Source organism: Plasmodium reichenowi, chromosome 13 (genome assembly GCF_001601855.1).
Source record: "Plasmodium reichenowi strain SY57 chromosome 13, whole genome shotgun sequence".
NCBI classification, from domain to species: domain Eukaryota; phylum Apicomplexa; class Aconoidasida; order Haemosporida; family Plasmodiidae; genus Plasmodium; species Plasmodium reichenowi.
In genome coordinates this window covers 2,148,516-2,148,987 of record NC_033658.1, presented here as the reverse complement: position 1 = coordinate 2,148,987, position 472 = coordinate 2,148,516, and the positions used below count along the sequence as shown (strand labels likewise).

Below are 472 nucleotides of genomic sequence, written 5' to 3'. Positions count from 1 at the left end.
CAAAAAAATCTTCATCTTCATCTTCATTTTTGTTTTTTTTTGCTTTTTTTTTTGCTTTTTTTCGTCTATATATTATACTGTTCGAATCATTACAACATTCTTGAAGTGATTCCTTTTTTACCAATTTTTTATGAAGACTCGAATATTTTTCCTTTAAATCCTTTTCTATTTGCTTTGCTCCCTCAGAGATCTTATAATAATTTCTATTGTATTGAAATTTAGGAGATAATAAAGAGAGAGCAATAAATTCAATATAGAATCTAATAGATTTTTTCATACTTATAGTATTAAAATTAAAATAATCTGTATCCAAATTTTGTTCGTTGAATATTTTTAGGTGTAATTCATACTCATTTGATTTTTTTCTGTTTGGAGTTTTATATTCACTATCAGAGAAATAAGACCCTTGATTTTTATTAAATGAATTTTTATTATATGAATTGATATAATCAGAATTAGAATTATAGCTTAG

The 472-nt window shown here is 22.9% G+C and overlaps 1 protein-coding gene across 1 annotated transcript in view; it reads right to left on the bottom strand.

The window, feature by feature from the left end:
• PRSY57_1356300 (hypothetical protein) overlaps positions 1-472 on the bottom strand; it is a gene marked incomplete at both ends in the record, with an annotated part of 2,350 nt that extends 1,878 nt beyond the window's left edge. The window contains one exon of the mRNA XM_020115219.1: positions 1-472. Coding sequence (XP_019970142.1) covers positions 1-472 — 472 coding nt within the window.